The following is a 19,522-nucleotide window of genomic DNA, read 5'->3' on the forward strand; positions in this document are numbered from 1 at the left end:
CGTGTAAGACATTTCTACTATAATCGCTCAGCAAATGCAATATTTGCTCTCACTGTCTCACAATCTCCCCCTCACACTCAGACTCACGCTCGCTCTCTCTCATTTACGCTCTCTCTCTCTCTATTACTTTTGCCCTGGCAACAAGTGCATCAACTGCACATTGCCTCTAATTTATGCTTGTTTGGTCATTGAGGTTTGCGGGCTTGCAAGTCTTTTTTTTTTTTTATTTCTGTGGGCGCGGTCTTTGGGGCGGCAATGATTTGCATATTACGCATACCCAGCGAGGTGCACAAGAAATAGTATATAAGGCGTTGCCTAATTTATGGGACAACAATTCGATAAGCCTCGAGCTAAGTATACTTATTAAACGACATAATTATGTCTGTAATTGTTCGCTCATATTAATTGCGCCCTGCAGCCAGCCGTTATTTAATTTTGATTTATTAACAATGCATTTGCAAATTTATGTGTATAAATCTAGATGCTTGAATACATTTTCGGTAAATCAACAACACTCGAGTCTAGTCTCAATTCCAGCCACAATTTTTTTTTCTGCTCAATTCAATTCGCATAACTTATTGGCTATTTTCAAATGATATCGTATGGAAGTGGTTCTATAAATTTCATTTTATGGCCAGACTTTAACCGCGTCAATCTAGTCTTTGGTTGTGCCTAAACATTGAGTGAGACGAGTATATTCGTATATTCGAGTATATTCGCAAAGACAGAAACTGATTCGACTTATCGTAAATCGGAAAATACTACATCTTCTATTTAAGATTTAAACGATAACCATTAATCGACGTGATTTTTGGTATACCTAATTATAATAATATATTCATAAATAATATATTTATATATTGTTGCATCGTTAGCGAGTATTAAGCAGTCGACTGCGCCCGTTTTAAATTCAAAAGCTTCATTTAGTAATCGAGCAAGTGTTGCGCAAATATTGTAAATATGCATGAATCATTGAAATTTCTAATCAATCTATACATTCGTATAAGTTATTAATTCAACTAAAAGCATATTCGACATTTTAATCTATATCATTTTATTTTATTATGTAATTTGGAATATTGAAAACATATTGCATTGATGAAGAACATATAATACTATCATATACACTGCATTCAGTTATTCTACCATTGCCAACGCCCACTTGCCCCTTCGCTCGTGCATCAATTGTGGCACAAACACTGCATAAATAATTTACATAATATGATGCAAGAGCTCAACCAAAGCGCAGATCAAAAGCCAATCTATTGAATTGAGTGGGGTTGCGGCCACAAATCAATTGACAGAGTGAAGCAGTGTCCTTTGAAAGGACGCAAATGCACGCCATATCAACTGATTTATATCACAGTCACAGCAATTAACGCGAATGTAAAGGGCGACAATAAAAAAAGAAAGAAAGAAACTGCGAAAAAGAAGGACCAACAGCAAAAAAACAAAACAAAAAGTAGTAAAAGCAGCAAATATAAATAAAGAGCATGCTCAACTAGCAGATGCGCTATAATGAATAACTTCATTTTAAATAAGATTTTTTTTTTTTCATTAATGAAATGCTGAAATTACATGTACATCTTTAATAACAGACACTAGATATGATAGATTATATAAATTTTAGATATAAATATAATATATTCTTAACATAACAAAAATTTTACTATACATTATCATCTATTAAAATCAAGATTTTTTTAAGTGCTTTTCATTCTCATTAATCTCAACTTTGGGTATAGAAAAAAACGTACATTTATGGTGCTTTTCATTTATATTTTTATGAATGTAAAATTAAACTAATTAGTAGACTTAAGTTATCCATACTTATATTATATATATTTTAATTCCATGGTTATTCTGTTTCTCACGACAAAATGTTTATATACCCCTTTGGCAACCTCTTTACTGGGTATACAAATCAACGTATATTTCTGGTGCTTTTCATTCTTAATTTTATGAGTGTCAAACTCAAGCGATGCCAAAATGTAGGAAAACCTTTTGCACAAATAAACATATGTGGCAGCAATTGTTGTTGCTGTTGCTGTTGTTGCATTTGTTGTTGTTGCACAAGCTGAACGTCGTCATCAGCGTCAACGATTTTGGGGCGCTCGTAAAAAGCGCAAAGGAACATTTTACGATGGCACAGTCTAGCAAGCATTTGGCGTCTGTCTATGAGACGAATTACCGCTAAAGTCGTTGTCCGTCTCTGGCCGTCACTGCGTCATATAGAGCCGTATCTAAATTGTGGCTGCTTCTTTTTGCCTCCAGCAATCGAAATCGTGTATGAAATTAGTTAGCGAACAGTAGCTAGAAGCTGGCTCAAACCCATTAGCTTTGCCCGTGGACCACTTAAGCTGCAGCCAATTGCCAATTGCCGATTGGCTTTTTTAATGGACCTCCATGTCTTATACAGAAATCTTAATATATATACACAATGAAAAAAAAGGATGTAACTGATGAATAGCTAAAAATCAATTTCGTGCTTTCAGGAAACTTTAAAATCATATATAATTACTTTACGATAGTAAGTAAATAAATGAAAGGTAGGAAAATGAGGACATTCATCTCCTAAAGATTTTTAATTTGCTAAATTCGAATGGGAATGGGTAGAAAATTATAAAAATTGTTGGATTAACTTTAGATAATGAAGGAGTTTAAGGAATCCTGAAAGAAGAACTCTCTGAGCAGTCATCTCTCTGAGACTCTATTTCTATACTATATCGTTGTTTTGCTATCTCTATATTTCACAGAGGCAAACAAAACCAACAGACACTCAAATTTTTGTACAGTGTATACTCAAAGGGCAACCGTGCCTATCAAAAGTCCATTGCAAAAACTGCGCCTCATCGGCATCGTCGGCGAACAGGCAACTCTGGCAGCAGGTAGATAAGACCCTAAGCGCTGCGGCAAATGCACACACAATAAAAGGGCAGAAAAACCTTGTGCAACTGTTGATCTTCTGGCTGATAAGTGATAAGGGCGCATGTGTATTTGAAAGTGAAATTCGCGCATCGTGAGCTGTTTGAGCAAGTGCCAGGGCCCGTAAGGGCACTGAGACACTGGGCGGGTGTCAAGCAAAATGCATTTCGTCGACGTGTCTGTCGACAGCTCACACAGAGAGCGAGAGAGAAGGAAAGAGAGGGAGATAGACATGTCTTGCCAAATTAGAACAATGCTCAATTATTTTAATTCAAGCGATATCATCCAGAATCTCATTCCCCCGCAACTTTGACAAAGTGTGATTTCTATATTTATATTGATGTGTTGGCCAAACACTTCTGGGCTCTTGCTTAAAAATAAATTTCAATTTCTGCGCAATGCCAAGCCAATTTGTGACGTTATTTATGGCAGAAGTAGCCTTCCCTGCAGATGTTAGCAAAGATTACAGTTTATTTAATTCTCCAACCAATGCTGGGGGTCTAATTAGAAAACTCAGTCAATAGTTTTGTGTGAAATAAAAACATAGACAGCGTTAATTCCCAATGTCTATAAACACCTCTACAGATTCCAGATTGCTCAAAGAACAAATATGCATAAATAAATTAAATATTGCTTTATATCTCTAGTATTTTCAAAGCATATATACATTGTAAATGATTTAAAATAAATACTGAAAATTAAGATATCGAATAAAACTTAACTATATAAGTTTGTCAAGCTCAAAATGTATCATATTTAACTTAAAACAGGGCATCGCCAAGTCGTTCATTTTGCATCCGATGCAATTGTCTGACTTTGGCAAACTATTGTTAATTGTGTAATATAAAACTACAAACTTGTGCAAAATTCATTTGCAAAGGGGAAAAAGAATTACAAAAATATTGCTAGAATTTGTATTATATTTCAAATGTATATTTTTATAAATTACATATATTATTATCTTATACATGTACATATGTACATATAATACAAGTTTCACTATATTGTATATATTAGCGTTGATTATTGCTGAAAACTAGGCACCTGACATTCGACTGACGCAAATTGACTGCGCAGGCAATAAAATGCACAGGTTTATGGTTAGGCTGCAACTAAAATAATATTACAAATAAATTTTAACTATATATACATATATAATATATTCATAGAATTCATATAGATTTTTGCTCATATATGCATTTTATTTATTTATTTCGATTGAGATGAAATTGTTATTACTATTATGATTTGCCTTTGATATTTTATCAGGCGCCGACAGAGTTGCCAAACATTGTCTATATGTGTGCGTGTGTGTGTGTGTGTTGGCTCTGTGCGTGTGTGTGTATTTGTTAATGTTTGTAATGCAACACCCAAGCCAGTTGGCATGCCTGGCACGTGTAACCCATAAACAGTTGACGTAGTCCCCGCGCATGCTGAAGAAAAGAGCTTGCAAGTGGCTGGGCATACTCTACATATATGAGATTACACTGAGCGAAAAGAAATATGTATTCTAGTATTTCAATATGCAAAGGTTGATTTAGTAACTATAAATATGCAATTACATTCGGCAAAGACTAGATCTGAAGTAATATTTATGACTTAATCATTGATGAACTGACGAAATGTCTGCAGCAGAATGAAACTATAGCCAATGTTTGTTACATATAATTTTATATGCATTTTACAATACTAATTAGTTGATGAGCTAACTGACTCACTGTATATATAAATACACTGGCCGAAGGAAACGTGTAGCTTTATACCTACAAATATTTACAATAACAAATAAATAATACATTTGTTCAATTTGTCTCTACAATTTGGTGATTTTGCATTATAAAAGACAATTTATAATCTATAGTGACTGAAGATTGAGTGATTTTATATAAATACAAAATAATCATTTAAGTATTAATGGATAATGGATAATGTCAACTGAGTGATGAATAGATGAAAACCTGCACAGAAAGGGAAAATCGAGGAAAAAATAGAGAAATATATTTCTAGACAAATATATTCTTTAGAAATTTGGAAATATATAAATATTGAGTTGAAAAACAAAATAAAAAATATTAAATAAGAATAAATTTTCACTTTGCATTTGTTTATGTGTATCGATTGCAAATAGATATATGTATGTATATATATATATATTTATATATATATATATATATATATATATATATATATATATAATTTTATATATATACTTGCATGCAATTGTGCTAGCAACAGTTTGCCAGTGCCGGCAAGTGGCAAATGTCTCGGATGATGATGGCTATTTCCACACACACACACACACACACACACACACGCAGCTGGATTGTTTGCCCTGTCAGCGTCTATCTGGAGTTCTCATTTGCTTAGGGCGACTGACAGGGGAAGGTGTGCAAAGCTGTTTGCTAAGCGTCTATTGTATTCATGGCCGACCTTGAGACTAGAATGCCAACTAGCTAATATTTATGAAAGCAGCTTAATTTAAAGCAGATTACCATTTGATTAAGTTAATTTAGTGTAATACGATTTATTTAGTTATATACCAGATAACTCGTACTAAAATAAGTCTGGAACTTCATTTTCAAGGCCATTCATTGTTTTCCCAGTCAATTTTTAATTGCCTCAATATGCATTTGCCTGTGATCAAGAGCATTTTTGATTTAATCAACTTATGTTTCAAGTGTAACATGCTAAAATCCATATAGAATCTTATATACTATGTGGACATATAAATTACGTCGTCTTACAAAGTTGCAAAATTCAAAGAGCAAATCAAATGTACATTCATTTAACTATAAATACATATATATTTATATACATTTATAAACACATATGTATATATAAATAGTTTTATATATTACAAAAAGCATCTCTGACACATTCAGCTAGAAATTATAGCATATAGGAATTCAGGAGAATACCCTGTAAAAACAAAATTTCACTCACTCTCTTTCTCTTTATCTCTCTATCTCACTTTCTCTCTCTCTCTCTTTCTGTCTCTCTCTCTCTCTCATTATATATTATTATATATATTATTATATTATAAATAAATTACACTCACAATAAATCAGTCGATTAAATAATAATTAACTATTATTTTATTTACAAAACCTGTTTCGATAATGTAATTAAGTTTTGTATTTAAAAGTTATATATATAGTATATAAAGCGTATATATATTATACAAAGCAATTTGCTGTATATAACCTTCACAGTTGATAAGCCCTAAGCCTATAAATTGATAACTATAGAAGAGTTTAAACAAAATGTTACCCCAACAAAAGTTAATCAGCGGCTGCTAGCAGCAAACTCAAATACTCACTAAATATATATTAAGCTAATCTGGGTACAACGAAGTCTAATTAAAATGATAAAAAAAAAAAAATAATAAAAAATATTATTCTTTTTTTTTTAAATTTATTGACAGCACAAGCTAGTTACATTTGATAATAAAATAGAGAAAAATGTGAACAAGTAAAGGAAGGGTTAGAGAGTAGGGACAGGTAGGGATAACGTGTATGTGTGTGTGAATATGGCTGGCACGAATAGCAGCCAAGAGCATTTTACAAGTTCAAGTGAATTACGACTACAAGGAGATGACGACGACGTCGACAACGACGATTACGAAAATGACAATGACAAAGAGCCGGAGAGTGAGTGAAAGAGAGGGGGAAACGTTAACGGCGCAGCCAATGCAGATATAGAGACAAAAGCCAGTGAAATTTTTGTATTTTCCTTTATTTTTAGTTTTCTTTATACTATATAAGTCGTAAAGTTGCTGGTAAATTACAAACGTTTTAATTTTGAGATTAAAACTGCTTTCGTGCCAAGCTTAACAAGCTTAACTTGGCTAAAAGCAGCTAAAGGATAAGCATTGCCAACTTCCGCCATTCGCCATCCGCCTTCCGGGTGCCAAGGATGCGTGACATCCTTATGCCCAATCCAGCATAAAAAGCGTTCCAAGCGACATGCAGTTTTATTAGCGTTTACTGCATTTCTTGACGAATGCACAACGACTGTCCCTGAAGAGGGGGACGACGCATGCCCCGAAATGGGGCACAGTGCTTTGGCGCAAACGAGCTACGAGCTACGAGCTGTGGACTCAGGTAAAGTTAAGGTAAAGCCATGTTAAGCGTTAGTGGCTGCTAGATTTAGTGCAAGCCAATGAATACCAAATAGAAAAGCCAGCAGATACCCAACGCCACGACCAACTGCACGCCGAACCGACTTTACACCATTCGCATAAAACTGACTATAAAGCTGAACAGTTCCTAGAACTTGACTTTAATAACAACTTGCTGAGCGTGCGGTGCTCTACAGTTTGATTTATTTGAGACTAGATTAACAAATGTGTAAATTTCTAACTAGATTTTGTACTATATAGTGAAGATACTCTAATGAAATGTGATGAAACGGAATACATACTAGTTGGGGATTGCTTGAAATGCTTAATTTCAATAAATAGTGGACTAATAGCAAATTATAGATTAGATTGATTGACTTTCAATAATTTTTAAGTTCGTCATTAGCTCGATTTCGAAACCTGTCAATCTGTAAATCAGTCAATAATTAGGTCTAGCCGCATTTTCTTATTTAAATAAAAGAATAACTAGGATTCAATCAATCAATCAGTCATTTAAACTATCCACATTGATTCAATCAATCAATCAATGAAACAGAGTATTGATAATCCATAATTAAGAACGACCAACCAGGGTTGATGTTGTTAAAACACGAGTTGATTGAGCAAATGCTGAAGTTTGTCTATCAGTCAATCAAGAACATGTAAATTTCTAAATACATAGTCGGTAAGTAGTTAATAAAATTAAGACTAATCAGACTATATATTGAATAGCCTAGCTCTTTCTCTCATTCTCTCTCACATTTTTGTATCGATCAAGCAATCAGTCAGCAGTATTTGCTTTTTGGAATCAATCAGTCAGTTTGGAAGCTCTCAATCAGTATTTTGTAGATATGGAATACTAGATTACTACTAGAGAACTTCGAATGAAAGCTAGCTAACCCTTTAAAGCTATTGCTCAAATATAGTAAGATATCCAACTACACAATGCCAAACAATGGCCAAATATCATTTTACAGCACGACGTCCGCTCTGCCTCCACTGCCTTCGCTGTGCCATTCTTTGGCGCCTAATCAGTTTTCCCTGCTGTGTCTGATGTGCCACAAGCCTCATTAAAAGGCTTTTCCCCAGCTCCAACATGCTCTGCGCTGAGTTCATTTCAATTGTCTGCGAGCGTGTGTGTGTGTGTGTGTCTGTATGAGTCTCCGTGTGTGCCCCAAGTCCAGAGCAAGTCGAAATATTCTCTATGATTCGGTAGACATTCCACCGTTTGCTTCATTTGCCACATTGCTCGCTCGCTGCGAACTGCTTTGCATCAATTCGTCTCTTTTTTGCTTTGCATGCAGCACATTTTCAGTTGCCATTTTGTGGATATTTCGATTTATTATTTTTTATTGTTGTTACGTTTTACGACTTTGCCGGCTGCGAGTTCTCCGACTCTGACTCCGACTCCGACTCCGACTCTAGCCGGATGCTGCGTCAAATCTACAGATATTCTCAGATATTGCCACTTCGTTGGTTTACGGCCCTATTTCTCATAGTCATGCATTTTCCGTAAATTCACCATTGAGACAAAAAGAATTTTATCAAAATATTTACCAGTCGCTTTTTATTGTTCAAGTTAATTTTACCACCGGCTTGCAAAATTAGAAACATACTTCCAACAAAAGCTAGCCTCGTTGTGTATGGACTAGAATTCTTGCTCAATTTGAATTTCGGACTATGAATTTTGGTTTTCAAATTTAACTTTAAGACATTATTCCCATATACAATATTCAATTTCTACAATTTGCATAGATATAAATAACAATATTATATTATAAATTATTATTTCAATTAGAATTCTAGCCCTTATTTTAACTTATCTTCTGCCAACGCTTAATTGATTTAAATTATTTACCATACTCTGTTCACATCTTGATAAGATGAAGATGTCTAAAAAACTATGTTATTATCTATATACATATATACATATAATCTATATGTGTATGTAAGTGCTGCAGTTGGCCAACCTGCGCAGAATGGAGCCCCTATCAAAGTCACTAAAAAGGCGGGTCTTACAAAATATATGTATATGTATAAAAATATAAAAAAGGAGGCCGAGCAATGTAATGCATGCAATTGGCACAAGACTATGTGCACACACACACACACACACAGTGAGACACAAGCTTTTGTACATAAAGGATTCTACGGGTGATGCGCTTCAGGAGCAGCTGCAGCAACACGAACAGCAGCAGCAACAGCTTCGTGTTGCATACAAACTCATAAAAGGCGCAAAAAACGACGATGAAAAACTTTGCTAACGACTTAAACGACGACAAAAACGAGTACGAAGGAGCAACAAAAAAAAGAAGGAGCAAAACGATGCTGGATTCTACCAAAAAAGGATTCGGCTGTAGGAGAGGTAACGGAACAAGAGCGAGAGAGAGCGAGAGAAAGAGAAAAAGAGAAAAAGAGAGCGCGCAGCAAGCATCGAATTGAGAGTAAGGCTGCACTTGGCACAGTAATAAAAGTAATAATGCCAGCAGAGCCAACCAACTATATAGAAAACATACACATCTACATGCCATATATATATATAATGTGCTATATATAGTTTAATGCAGATATATATGTATATGTCTATATATGTATATATATGTATATAGCTGCGCAGAGTTGCAGCTCGTTTATGCGCGTTAATGACATCGTTTACTGGCTAACTGTAAATGTGCGCCCACAAGTGGGTGTGGCGCTTACTGTTGCAGCTGCACTCTTATTGTGGCATCAATTGGCTTCAATAAGTTGGGCGTGGCTAAAAAGATCTGCGGGCTGCAGCCCGCATTTCAAGTAAATGCACTTCAAATGAAAATAATATGCTCTCTGATGTAACAAATAATTGGTTCAGATGTCTTTAACAGACATCGATGTGGGATAAATATATTTACTTGATTTTTCACACAAGTAGGTCGACTAAGAGTTAAACAATTTCCATAAAATAAAGACAGTAAGAGAATAATATATTTATTAATCTCATATAGTATTCAAAAGCTAAACATTGCATTTTGGCTATTAATATTTATCTATTAAGAGCATTAACATTTCAAACCGAATTTCCCATCGCGATGCATCGTCTAAAATGTTAAATCCAATAAGTGCTTAGCTAATTTTTTCTCAAATATTTTTAACTTGTATAAAAGTGGCCTAGCTAATTGGACAATCAACTATTTTTTTTTATGCTGCGGCAACAATAAATCAATTTATTAAATTTATATGCGGCTAATAAAACAATTTTTAGACATAAAATGCAAATAAAGCCAATGACTTCTACAAAAAAAAGTAAATAAAACAACAACAACAATGGCTAATGGCTTAATGACTAAATTAAAAAAATGGCAGCGTACAATAACAACAACAACAACAACAACAACGATGATGATAGATAACAACAACAAGCAGTGCGTGCAAGCTGTTTATATACACGCACACACACACACACACACAGAAATGTGCACATGCATATATACATGCATACATAAGTGCACATGTATACATGTGTACACAAATTATGTAAACTAAACAACAGCAAGAGCAGCAGCAACAACAGCTACACACGCAAAGTATAAAACACGTTTCACACGCACACATACATGCATGGCCGCTTCGCTCACCAATGCAAAACGTGCGCCACACTAACACGAAGCAACAACAACACAGCGCCAACTATTCAGCGCAGCAGTTGCATACAACATAACAACAACAACAACAACAACAACAACAACCACATCAAAGCCGAAAAGGAGAAGAGAGAGAAACATAATAAAACGGGCCAATGACTATGAAGCTCCGCCTACTACGGAAACTACCGACGACGACAGCAACGATGACGACGACGACGGCAGCGCAGCAGCTGCCATTTGTTCAAGCTGTTGTTGTTGTTGTGGCTGTTGGTCTTCTTCCTATTATTGTTGTTGCTCGTGCTGCTGCTGCTGTTACTGCTATGTAGGTAAAAAGAAAAGAAAAAAATGGCAGCGCATTAAGAGAACATAGCGTGTATAGAAGAAACGCAACTAAAACCCGAAGCAGCTGACGAAGATTGGACTAGAAATTGCAGAAAGTAAAGCGACGAATTAGAGCAACCGTTACATTTATATAATATGCATATATCCATGTATACACGTGCATATCTATATATACTTTATTTTAATACATATATGAAACACATTTATAGACGTAGCTCATTTAACTTACCATTGAAACAAATAGATATATTTTCGATTGAATTTTCTATCTGTACAATTATTATTTTAAAAGCATAACGATTATTTTTTAAATACGATAATAAATATTAGGTTTCGTTCTTTCGCAAATTGTTTGAGTCTTGATAATTAATCACTCCTGGACGTAGACACAACTTCCAAAATTGAGATAGATACCTGGTTGCTAAAGTAGTAAAATTATCAATATTGCAAAAAAATATCGGATCTATTTTAGGGGTTGAATAGGCCGTCTCACCTTTTTGCTAAGAATTTATTTCTTCTACATAGCAACCTAACAACAATAAAAAGTCATTTCATTAATGACTCAAACCCCATATTAAAATACACAAAAGCTTCGTTTTTGCGTGCTCAGACAGTGCATGCTGATAAGAGTTAAACAAGATCTTCCGATCTATTTTCCCCTCTGATGATCTCAGCCCGAAGTGCCAATGGGAACGCTTCAGACATTGTTTGTATTAAATTTCATTTTGTGCCTACGTTTTTACCGCCATGTTTACATTCAACATAGCCACGTCTGACAGTTTCGATAGGGTATCATTGGGAACATCGTAAATAACATTTTTTAAAAAGCGCTCGAGCAGCTGAAAATTGAGAATATCAATGGATGTTGAGTATACGTCTGTCTCTGTCTCCAATTTACGTTTATTTATTTATGTTGATATTTCGAATGGGTCTCATTTAAATTGTTTACGGCTTTCTCTTTCCAACTTTGTATTCAATTTCCAGCGGATACTTGAATGTCATGAGAACGCGGGATTTAAGCTAAGATCATCGAATTTCATTTGTAAATCGATTCTGTTTGTTTTATTTGCAGGTCAGGATGTTTTCCTAGACTATTGTCAGAAGCTGTTAGAGAAATTTCGTTATCCGTGGGAGCTGATGCCGCTCATGTATGTGATATTAAAAGATGCTGGTGCCGATATAGATGAGGCTTCGCGTCGCATCGAAGAGGGTAAGCCAAAAGAGATAAACCATATAAACTATTTCTTAACCAACTAAGCTGAAACCAAAAGATTTTTGAACTGTTTATATATACGATATATAACTATAACATATTACCTACATATCTTTCGATCTGGATAGGCCAATATGTTGTCAATGAATACTCCCGTCAAAACAATTTAAATATTTATGACGGGGGTGAGCTACGTAACACAACGCGGCAATGTGGATGATAATTGTTCTATTAATCAATTTGAATATTTTATTCAAAAGTAAAAATCTTAACAGAAATTACATTTTATCTAGTTATATAAATCTCTATATTTTTCGTCAGCTTCAATTTCAATTAAACAAAAAAAAAATAAGAAACATATTAAATATTTAGCTTAAAGCTTCTGCAAAACGCGCGCGAGTTGCAACAAACTAAAAAGTTGGGCTTTAAAATTAAACTAAAAAAAGGAAACACGATTAAATATTAAAAAGCCACTGTAAATATATTCGAATGTAATGTGAGCGAGCAACTTTTACTTGGATAATGTCTTCAATCAACAAACCAAATATACAACTCTTCAATCAACATACTCTGGCAATGATGTCTCCACTCAAACTCTTCAATCAACATACTCTGGCAATGATGTATCCACTCAAACTCTTCAATCAACATACCCTGGCAATGATGTTTCCCCTCAAACTCTTCAATCAACATAACCTTACAATGATGTATCAAGTCAAACTCTTCAATCAACATACCCTATAAATGATGACGATGTCCGGCTACGCTAACTACTCTACAATCAACATACCAATCTACTAATCGCAACTTCTTGTCAAATCTGATTGTTAATGCTCTTTCAACTATCCTCAGATCAACTCTAACAGTTAAGATGTGCTAGTAAATGCTTATTCGAACGGTTGTTTAGTTTTAGTTCAAAGATCTAACATCAAGGTTTGTTTTAAGTTAGTTTAAGTTTAGATGGACCTCACACCATAAGCAACGTCAAATATAAATAAATAATTAAATATGAAGAAAATTGAAATTTTAAATTTTATAGCACCATAGTTAAGATCTAAGCACACAGCAAGTTTGCTGTATCAAAAAAGATAAACTCGATAGAGAATTTCAGTTTCTTTGCTTATGTGGTCCAGCCTAATCCAAATTCTAGATTATTTAAGTTTTGTAAGCTTTAATTTAAATCTAAAAATTGTTTTAAATTATTAATTAACCTATTTTCTAAATTAAAATGGAACTTTTCAGATCTTTGGTAAACCTAATTGAACACACTTATAAATCTATCTATAGAGTTCCAAAGTTCCATAAGATCTTGGCTAATAGAATAACAGAATTTGAATTAGCTTAAAATACCTAAATAGTTTCAATATTTATACTATGTAAAAATACAGGAACTTAAGATATTCAGTCTTGCTAAATACTATATGTTTATATAATGTCTAACGATATACAAATTAATTCAACAAACTATGTATAAATACTGTTATCGATTTAAGCAGTTCATAATGCATATGCCAAGTTACAAGAACAACAACAACAAAATAATTCTATGTAAAAACAAAATAAAAATATTTTCCTTAAACAAAAGTAAATGGTCAGTATTAAGAGAGAACTTCTCTAGGGATATATTAGGAAGGGGCATCGAGGTAGCTTATAGAAGGTGTATCACCTGCATGATTTTGATTTTGTGAATAACATTAAAAACTGTAACGATTGCTTTCTCAAGTTGTTTGCCATTTCATCAAAGCCGTTACACGTCCTACCATTTCACTTCCAGAGCGGGATCTGGAACCGGAGATGAAGCTGCTATTGCTGTTGTTGTTTTTGTTGCTGCTGCTGTAGCCGCTGCTGCTAGCATCGTAAATGCATCATTAAACCGAAAAATGCATGCGAACAATTTACGACATTGCCAACACCGTCACTGAAAGGCTGCCAGCTTCAGCTTCAGCTTAGCTCAATCCCAATCCCACCTTCCCAGTCTTCGGTCTCCCAAATGGCATTACCATGGGAAAGCTGCCAGGTAGTAGCTACAATAATATTGCAGCATCGTTTGCTGGCACTAAACACGTTCATCCGGGTGGGATGAACAGACGGGAGCAGAGTCTACCATGAACATAGGTAGATGTGTAGACGAAGGGGGTAGGGAGAACGGGGTTTACTTCGAATAGGCAATGCGACGTGTAAATGTGTGCGCTATAAAGCTTAAAAGTGTTTATGCTTGAACAGTTGACGGCTTGACGGTATAAGATGGATACATCAAGATTGCAAAAGCGATTTAGAAACGAAAAGATGTTAACATCTATTGTTCATAGCTATGAGAAATCTATAGGCAGCTTATCAAGGTAATTTGTGTAAAAAGAGTTCATAGAATTTGAAACATTATCAAAAATGATGCCATTGCCATTTGATAAAAGTTTATTAAACATATTATTCTTCTCTCTATTTTCTAGCTTTAGTTTCTCCCATTATTGAACTCTTTATTCGTGGCTGACCTTTCGTAAGCCCATTGCTCACAGCTCGTTGCTTTTGCTCACACTATTTATAATACTTTACGCCCATTTAGGCAAATGAGTCAGCTTACGGCAGGTTTTATGACACATTTCTCATTCTAGTTTCGGTCATATTTTTAAGCCCTGTCTTTGCTATGTAAACCCATAAAATAGACTTTTTGCGAGAGCGAGACAGAGAGAGACAGGCAGCTCATAATGTGGCAAGTATTTTAACCCTGCCCTCGGGACCGAATACTCCAAATTCCTTTAGCTTAACAGCAGAGCAAAACAAAAATAAGTATAAAGAGGAAGACATGGTTCTATTTGCCAATGCTTATTAAATACTATAGAAAAGCGTTGCCAACATCAGGAACTGCAGCAACAAACAGCAACAACGACAACAACCAGCAACGGCAGTAGGAAGCGAAAAATTTCAACTTTACGACTTCATATTGTGGGCGGGTCGTAAAAAAATGTGCAGCGTCAACTGCCAGGGCCAATACAGCACTTGTACTCATACTACTGACATTTTACGGCTCGACAAGTAACATGCATGCCCCAACTAGTACCAGACATCAGATATACCTACATATACATATATCTAAGCACTCAGAGAATTTTGCTTGCTAATCAATAAGAAACATTTTAAAACTGGGTACAAAATCCGTTTTGTCAGTGGAAGTGTCAAATTATAGCTCTAAATTACTTGATTCATTGATAATTTACTTACTAAACTGCACTCAAGTGACACACATTTCTCTCAGTGTATTTATATGTGGCATATGTGTAAAGAAAGCGAGTCGTGATATATTAGCGCTGACTGCAGGCAACTCCTTGACTGCTTTGCTTTCTGGCTTCATACTAAGCAGCCAGTTTGTCATAAATGTGGCCTGGACATGGCTACTTCCATTAAATTGACCGAGCTTTAGCTGATTGCCGTTCCTGTTTCAGCTGCTCCAGCTGCTGCTGGTGGTGCTCCTTGTTGTCATCTGCTGTCGCCTGCTAACCCAGTGAAGCGTAAAGTTATTGCCAAGGTTTTGTGGCCTGCAAATGTGCTGATTAAAAATGGCTGCGAGGCACGGGGGTGCTTAACAAGGCGAAACACTACAATTTCCTGGCACTTACCTTAAATTATTTCCACTTTTAACTCAAAACATAATCACACAAAACTTTAATAGAAATACGCGCGATCAACTAATTTGGTGCTGCCACATGTCCTGAATTCATGACTGAGTGGGGCCTGCCAGATTGTCTACAAATAAATTTTAAAACTTTAAAGTTTTAAAAATTAGGCCTAGGCTCTGTAATTTACACAATTTAAAAATGTGTATATATATATATAAATACATATTGTAATTGTATTGTAAATTTGTGAAAATTAATTAACAATAATAAATAACAATTATTTTTGTGAACAGCGTGGCAGCCTCAAGCGTTATGTTGGCTGCGCCGCCCACTTACAGAATTGCGCCATAAAATCAATGGGGTCACCTTTATATTTGAAGTTTGATAAACATGCCATGGGGTCAGCTTTTAATTTAAATTTATCTGTGCAATATGAATTTAACAGTCGTGAGTTAAAATCGGAGTCCAATAGATAAAAATAAACGAACTTTTACCTATCCAGCTGCCCGAATGCTTTCTCACAGAGCTTTGACCTGCTGTTCAAGTTGCACTCACTTAATTAATCCCAGCCCTGCACAAATTTTAATGTACGGGCTTGTTCAGAGTTTACGACTTTTTATTTCGGACTGGCATTAGTATGGGTATTAGTTGTTACCCAGGTTCTTTGGTCAAATACATAAATGCTAGGCTAGAGTTCACGTACATCTCTCTGTATGTGCGTATGACGTTTAGTTTGGGCCAGGCCCCTGGCCTGTGGCACACTCGTGCGTAATATTCCCGTGTGCCTGCCTGGGCTCTGTTTAATGCATTCTGCAGTTGGCGGAAGAAAAAATCCCATTAAAATTAAGTAAAATTGCAGCAGCAGCAGCAGCAGCAGAAACGTAATCGTAAAAACTTGGCATTTTGATGTTGCAGCAAGCAGTAAAATTTTGAAAAGTTTTTGCCACATAGATAAGTCGATGTGGGGGCTGAAGCTGGTGCTGAGTGTGAGGTGTTGGGTGCGGCAAACAAAGGTTCTGCCTCTTACGGGGGTTGGGCTTAACAGAATGGGTTCATTGTGTCCGTGTGAGCGTCTGCCTGCATGTGTGTGTGTGTGTGAAGGTTGCACATAAAGTGCATGCCACAACGATCAATGTGTGTGTGTGTGTGTGTGTGTATGGGTACCTTGGTCCGGGACATAGACTTTTAGTGCCCGGGCATAGTTAATGTTATGGCTTCAATAGTTTATAAGTTATGTGCTGAAAAGTGTGAAAACCCAGCGAAATTTAACGATATAAGTAATAAACTCGTCTACGTGCGAGGGCGCACGCATATGTATGTATATACATATAAGCTTTATACATATACATTTTTACATACATATTTCAAATCGCAATGAAATAACTTTATCAGCATGTTTCCAATGCAGTAGCAGCTGCTGCTGCTTCGGCTGCTATTTGGTGATTGTGTGGCGCCATCTAACGACGCCAGGCTGACCATATTTCACAATAATTTATTGATATGACATTTTGTTCGTCTCCACAGCGCGTGTAGAAATAAATCGAATTGTAGCGCAAATCTATTACAACTACTACACACCCATGGCCATCGGGCTGCATACGAGCGCAGGGCCCATGTACCTGACCTACCCGAGCATCGAGCGCTATGGCACCCATTTTACACACCTGCCGCTGACACAGATACGGCCGCCAACACCCGAACCGCTCGCCCTCAGCCAGACGCCGCCCAGCCCAACAAGTGCCGGCATTCCAGCATCCCAGCATGCGCATCAGAAACAATCGTCGCGTCCCGCCAGCAGCAATGGCACCCCACAATCAGCTGCCTCGCCCGCTCCGGTCACGACCGTGACCACGATCACAGCGCAAGGCCATCATGAGCAGCGTTCGCGTTCCGGCACGCCCACAACCCCGCCGCCGGCTCACAGCAGCAGCAACGGCGCCTACCATCACCAGCATCACCATCACCATCACAGTCATCATCATGGCCAGCATCTGGTCAGCTCCACCTCCGCCGCAGCCGTTGCGGCAGCAGCAGCCGCCACGTAACAGTATCGCCATGTTGCTGCCGCTGCGGCAGCAGCTGCAGCAGCTGTGCTCTTTGTGTAAGTAAAAGCCAATCAAGCGGAATTCAATTGTTATGAGGTAGAGTATCCAATAAACCTAATAGCTATATGTGCTCACACTTAAGTACAGTTGCCTCCGATACGCAAAGCAATCGAAAAGGCTGAACAAATTATGTATAAAATTTAAAATTTTTTTAAATTAGGTAGACAACTGAATTGAATTAAGCGGACTTGACTTCTTATTTTAATCTTATTGAATATTGATCTTGAATATTAATATGATATAACATTTAATATTAACACACAAAACTATTTTATTGCTATAAAAATTTATTTTGCGGTTGCCTTACTCTTCTTAAAAACAAACAATTTGTTTTTATATATACATACATAGCTGTTCTTGGTAAATGGGAGTCAGGAAAAAATAAGAAACGAGAAAAACCTATCCAATTTTGGTTCTTTATTAAAATTTTAAGTAAGGAAGCGTATATTGAATTTATATAGAATCTGCAGAGTATTTCAAATCGAAAGTAGAAAATAAATTTCACTGCATCACAAACTCATATACCTTTTCCCAGCTATATTGTTCAGCAAAGAGTATTTCAGTCTCGACTTGCCTGGAATTATTTGGATATTTTCTCTTGAAACCTATTTGGCATGCAGGAGCTGACGTGCTGCCTTTAATCAAATCAATTTCGCAGCATAGTTTTATGTTTACAATTTAAGTTGGTTGCCTGCCACGCTTGCCGCTTGCAGTTTTCATTTCCATTTCCGGCGGCTGCTGCTTGCATTTCCGGTCTGCGCACGAAAGTATGCAATGGCTTTTTCATCATTTCGCCTGATGGCTGCAACGTGGCAACAAAAGCTGCTGCAGCTGAAAAGCGCACACAAACAATTCCTCTTGGCTGCCACACTTCAGGCCACATGCCCCACTCCCTCCCGCCCCTCCACTCTCCTCTACACTCCTCACTCGATGTGCGCACGTCTCTTGCTTTTGTGCTGACAATTGAAGCAATTCGCCTTGGCCAATTGTTGTTGTTGCTGTCATTTAATTTAGGGGCAAGTGTTAAATTTCCATGCTGGCTGGCATTTTAGTTTATATTATGCTTTCAACATTTTGTTGCCTTTTGTTTCAAATGCTCTTTCGCTTTAATTAAAAACTCAAGTGGCGTCAGGCGAAAACAGAAGCGAAGAACCTTGGTAAAGAGGATTCATCTCTGATTTCTCTCATTCAGTCTCAGGCTCCAGCTGCTCCCCACTGCCCAGTTGCCGCTCGGCGCATTTATATTTTGCTGCCACAAATATCATAATGTTTGCTGCCACACATCAAAACTTTTGCACACACAAATTTTACGATGCCCAGCGAACACTTCAGAATGCATATTTCAATGTCTGTCTGGTCGAAAGGTAATAAAATATACGCATTTTGCAACAAAACGCAGCATCTAAATCTTGTCTAGAACTGTTCAGTTTCCGTGCTATCCTTCGATTGTTTGTGCGCCCTTTCGGCACATTAAAACGCCAACTCCAACTCCAACTCCAACTCGACTACAACTACGACTACGACTACGACTCATCTCATCTCATCTCTTCTCTTCTCCTGGTGGCATTTCGCATCAAAGGCGCATC

At 36.5% G+C, this 19,522-nt stretch overlaps 1 protein-coding gene and 1 long non-coding RNA gene across 3 annotated transcripts in view; one reads left to right on the forward strand and one right to left on the reverse strand.

Moving 5' to 3' along the window:
* Positions 1–19,522, forward strand: part of LOC6574377 (protein doublesex) — a 40,403-nt gene that overhangs the window by 15,303 nt on the left and 5,578 nt on the right. Inside the window, exons 2-3 of one of the 2 annotated variants that reach the window (XM_032728191.2) lie at positions 12,080–12,217; positions 17,356–17,932. In XM_032728191.2, the coding sequence (XP_032584082.2) occupies positions 12,080–12,217; positions 17,356–17,876 (659 nt within the window). In that variant the 3' untranslated portion in view covers positions 17,877–17,932. Of the gene's footprint in view, positions 1–12,079; positions 12,218–12,348; positions 13,119–17,355; positions 17,933–19,522 lie in introns of those variants that run through there. The other variant, XM_044008401.1, reaches the window with a different exon arrangement.
* LOC122757067 lies at positions 15,409–16,145 on the reverse strand. Its single transcript, XR_006356972.1, has 2 exons — positions 15,832–16,145; positions 15,409–15,750 (listed from the first exon to the last, which is right to left on the reverse strand). It is a non-coding gene; the product is annotated as an uncharacterized LOC122757067 (long non-coding RNA).

This window comes from Drosophila mojavensis, unplaced genomic scaffold (genome assembly GCF_018153725.1).
Source record: "Drosophila mojavensis isolate 15081-1352.22 unplaced genomic scaffold, ASM1815372v1 contig_277, whole genome shotgun sequence".
Classification (NCBI taxonomy): domain Eukaryota; kingdom Metazoa; phylum Arthropoda; class Insecta; order Diptera; family Drosophilidae; genus Drosophila; species Drosophila mojavensis.